The 4677-nt window shown below is 36.3% G+C and overlaps 1 protein-coding gene across 1 annotated transcript in view; it reads right to left on the bottom strand.

The window, feature by feature from the left end:
• Positions 1–521: 521 nt before the first annotated feature.
• The window catches only part of LOC119585159 (DNA replication licensing factor Mcm5-like), a 6181-nt gene continuing 2025 nt past the window's right edge, over positions 522–4677 (bottom strand). Inside the window, exons 3-13 of the mRNA XM_037933791.1 lie at positions 4338–4466; positions 4054–4226; positions 3789–3944; positions 3592–3673; positions 2799–3236; positions 2182–2499; positions 1932–2047; positions 1655–1783; positions 1411–1553; positions 1135–1262; positions 522–933 (exon numbers count right to left, since the gene is read on the bottom strand). Of these exons, the coding sequence (XP_037789719.1) occupies positions 832–933; positions 1135–1262; positions 1411–1553; positions 1655–1783; positions 1932–2047; positions 2182–2499; positions 2799–3236; positions 3592–3673; positions 3789–3944; positions 4054–4226; positions 4338–4466 (1914 nt within the window). The 3' untranslated portion in view covers positions 522–831. The remainder of the gene's footprint in view (positions 934–1134; positions 1263–1410; positions 1554–1654; positions 1784–1931; positions 2048–2181; positions 2500–2798; positions 3237–3591; positions 3674–3788; positions 3945–4053; positions 4227–4337; positions 4467–4677) is intronic.

Genomic DNA, 4677 nt, shown 5'->3' with positions numbered 1-4677 from the left:
GCATACAATAGAAGCAAGAAATACATTATCTGACATTCTGAAAACACAAATGCAGATGTTAGTCTATATTTCCAATGAATGGAACATATTTATACATATCCTGACAATCTACACAAGGGAGGTTGATGCATGATACTGAATAATATTTTAAAAATTATCTGGACCTCTGGAACATGTTGATAAGTGAATTGGTTATAATTTTAGTCACTAATACTACCTATCACAACGTACTTGTGAACTTTTATACATTCCTTCAACATCTACACGAAAGAAAGCCTAGTGTGACATATGCTTCCAGACAATCAATATTTCTAATTTGTGATACATGAGAACTATAATTTAATAATTAGTTACTGATACCATTAAAAGGGAAGATATTCAGAAAGTACATCAATAATATAAACATGTTGTCCCATTCTGGTTTGGTTATTCTTTGTTGTCACCTCTGATGTTGGCAGCCCAATTCAAGCTATTACTCTTTAGATAACATATCCAGCAAAGAAGGGATTAAAAAGTGTCACTTCTGATAATTTTTATTAACAAAAGAAAATCTTATTGGATTTCTTAGCATAACATTTATCTATCACTGGTCTTAGGTACCATTCTGTAGGCAGATCCCCTTCAGGAAGGCAGATATCATAGCTGTTACATTTTCAGATATAATCCTTTTCCAAGTAACAAAAGCTATAAAAGAGTATGTATATACATTCTGATTCAGTAAGCCATACATAATGATCTTGTTTTGAACCATAACAAAACCTAGGTTAAATTTATACACTGTTTATTAAGAAAGTAAAATGAGCTTAAAAAACTAATATGATTACAGGGCATTTACTTGATCCTGTAAAGCATCTTGCGCTGGAGACGGTGCTGGAGCTCTCCACGACGGATCATGAAGTGCAATACCTTGTATACAGCACGCTCTGGGTATTTCTGTAATAAGTATTTTTTCCATATTAGACTTGGTGTCCATTTTCAAATAAAAAGAAATAAAGAGAAAGAACAAAAAAGTAAATATAATGCACACAAGAAATTTCTAGATTAATTCATAACCTAAAGACATCACAATAGAATATAATAGGGCAATAGTTCTTGAAATCTAATCATCAGTCTATTGATATAAAATCATATTACCTGTCTGAGGAAGTCCTGAACAATGGCATGTTCTGAAACCTGTGAACCAATGGCAAACCTCTTTTTCAGCTGCTTTTCAATGCGAGACAGCATTTCCTGATCTTCCTCTGTGGTAAAGCCCTCAGCACCTGATAAAGTAATCAGTAAAGTTGGTTTTGCACACAAATGGTTCATATGTATTAAATCTTGTAACAAAAGGTAATAAAACACAATAAATCACATTAGCAAATCTGGCTTTTTCATGCGGTCAAATGTAAAACGTCATGATGAACCCACCTGTTAGAGAGCCTGACATAGCAGCATCCAGTGTGGATACCTGGAAGAGCCTCAGGGCTTCATCAACATCACTCTCTGTTGCAAAAGGCTCAAGTCGCATCTTAGCCAATGACTCAGAGATACGAACAATAGCCTCCAGTTGCCTGCAAGTTTTATTAATGTTAATAACATTTTATAACAATTATCACAGGAAAACTGATTAAATAAAGAAAGAAAATAAGCATAACTGATCATATACACTTACCTGACAGTGATTGGGATGGAAAGACGCTTGTCAGAGTTGCTTTCTGCTTCACGAGTTCCACCTCTCATTAAAACATATCTATTCTTCAGCTTTTCTCCTGCACTTTCGGAAAGTCTTGGTCCACAACGGCTTTAAAAGAAGAGCAGTGATGTTACTTAGATTTATCAAATTTCTAGGTTAAATACATCTATATAAAAAAAAGTTTATCAAAAGTCAGTGACAATACACAAAATGACTCTACAAAGAAATATATGTGAAATGATTGAGTGTAGCTTACCCTCTGCAATAACTGATGTACTTCTTCAGGAATTTCAGGGACAGCTCTCCTTCAGGAGTATCATCAATGGTTTTTAAGGCATTCAAGTGAACATTCATAACGTGCTTGGCCAAAGTCTGAGGAAAATTAGAAAATTATAGGTATGCATCCAAAATTTAAGTAAAAAAATAACTATTACTTATAGACGTATAAACAATTAATGAATGAAAAGATATTAAAAAGAACTATTAATTTTCACACAGATCCATACTGTATCTCGTCCTTCATCATGCTCGTCTTTGACGATGTAGATCATATCAAATCGAGACAGAATGGTGGGCATGAAATCAATATTTTCTTCTCCCTTGGTGTCATCCCAACGTCCAAAGACTGAGTTTGCTGCAGCCATTACTGAGCAGCGGGAGTTCAAGGTGGTTGTGATGCCAGCCTTGGCAATGGAGATGGTCTGCTGTTCCATAGCTTCATGAATTGCGACCCTGTCATCTTCTCTCATCTTGTCAAACTCATCAATGCACACAACACCACCATCAGCCAAAACCATAGCTCCACCTTCCATTACAAAGTTCCTCTGTAACAGGGCAAAAACTATCATTTTTTTTTTCTTGTAAGTAGTTTCTTAAAATTCTAGAATGTATGAACTAAGCATGCATTATATGTAATAACTTGCTAATTTCAAATTCCATAAAAAAGAAGCTTAAAAAACTTGCATGTCAAACTTATATCTATTTTTTTTTTTTTTATGCATTATAGGACTTTTAAATTATGATTAGTCACAGATTGTTTCAAAAGTTCTGGAGCTAATTATCATATATTAGTAGTTATGCTTCTAGTACTACTGAATTACACAATTAGGAGGAGGTTGCTTACCGTAACTGGATCTCTTGTGACTGAAGCAGTCAAACCTGCAGCAGAAGAACCTTTGCCGGATGTGTAGACAGCAATTGGAGCAACACGTTCAACAAACTTTAGGAGCTGGGACTTGGCTGTACCAGGATCTCCAAGAAGCAAAACATTGATGTCTCCTCTCCTTGTTAAGCCATCAGGGAGACGCTTGCGAGAACCACCAAAGAGCAAGGTGGCAACAGACTTTTTGATATCTTCAGATCCATAGATACTAGGGGCAACACTTCTAGCAATTCTCTCATAGACATTGTTGGACTGTGCAAGGCGACGGAATTCCTCCTCCTCACTGGCAGAAATAGAAATGCCAGAGGTGTAGCCTCGGCCCTCCTGGTCACACTGGATGCCCACCACTCGGAGATATGGGGCACGAATACCTACAGCAACCTTGTCTCTTGAACCTCTCTGTTTAAGCAAAGTCAGAGATTAATCTTCTTACATTCCTTACAACTTTGTAATTACAATGCATAAAGCTTTTTAATTTCTTATTTCTAGCATTCATTGGGATTATAAAGGAGAATTCTGAATGGTATTTATGAGAAATATTAAATAACAAATGGTAATGTGACTGAGTATGGTTAGTTGGATTTTACCAAGCTAACAATTAACTAGCAGTAACTAAGAATTCATATAAAATATAAAATTATTGTAATCAAACACAAGAATTTTCATCAACAAACAATGTATATGAACAATAACATTTAAAACTAATGTCAAAAATAAAGAAGGAATATACACAAGACATCTAGTAAGTACTTACTGTAGATTTACCAATTTTCTTGATTGAGTAAATACCCAAAACTGTGACTCTGTTCCCAGGTACAACACGCTCACAGAGAGACCTGATAAAGTGAAATCATCAGAATTAATGCCTTAATCCACCTCTATAAATTCAATAAACAGTTTCTGATATTAATAAAATATTTTTTTTACCAGTTAGAATACTAGTCACTTCACCTGTCAACATAGAGTTGGAGGTGACGAGGCATCTCTCCCTGTGGCAGATTTTCAGGTACTTCCTGAAGCTTCAGAACTTGGTAGTCCACACATGTGCATCGATCAGGGACAATGAAGAAGGGATCTAGAGGACACTTTGGACGGCCTGCTTGCTCTCTGTGGAATAATTTCTAGGGTTAATACTAAAGGGCTTGGTGAACAATATCAAAACAATATCATTAAGGAAATTACTCAATTTAGTTCATATACAAGGAAGGTGTCTTACGTGTTGCACTTTCTTGGCAGCTGGTATCCTTCAAGACCAGGCTTGACAGGAATGTTGGGGATTGTGGTCTGGCAGGAACGACACTGCACTGTCAGCGTCAGAGCCTTGGCCTTCACCCCTGAGGCTGCAACCACAATACCAGCTACTTTCACCAATCGGCTAACCTCCTCAGACTAGCGGAGATACATGGATTGGGTTAGAAAACTTTCTCTAGTTTCTTGTTTGATTATATTTATCATGGAGTAAAATTTGAATATAGCACATGGGTGGATAAACATGCCTACCTGCAGATTGCGGACATCAACAGGATTTGAGGCGGATGTGAGTGTTATTTGAATATCTTCAACTTTCTCTTCTCCTTGAGGCCTGGGTGCTGTCACCTCATCTGCTACCTCCTTGGCTGCTTCCTCAAACTGTGGACGGCAAATAGTTAAATCATACAGGATATAATGAAGAGGTGTAGTTAGATGGGATGATTGTTTTCTGATATTTAATCTACAGTGGGATAGATATTAGATTAGATAATCTCGCTGTCTAAAGCATATGGTTAAATTTTTTCTTTTAGCAACTTGACAATGCTATATTCTTTTATATGCAACTTCCTGAGGGAAATAATATGTAGGG

This window comes from Penaeus monodon, chromosome 19, assembly GCF_015228065.2.
Source record: "Penaeus monodon isolate SGIC_2016 chromosome 19, NSTDA_Pmon_1, whole genome shotgun sequence".
NCBI classification, from domain to species: domain Eukaryota; kingdom Metazoa; phylum Arthropoda; class Malacostraca; order Decapoda; family Penaeidae; genus Penaeus; species Penaeus monodon.
The sequence above is the reverse complement of the archived record's forward strand: the minus strand, read 5'-3'. Positions and strand labels throughout refer to the sequence as shown.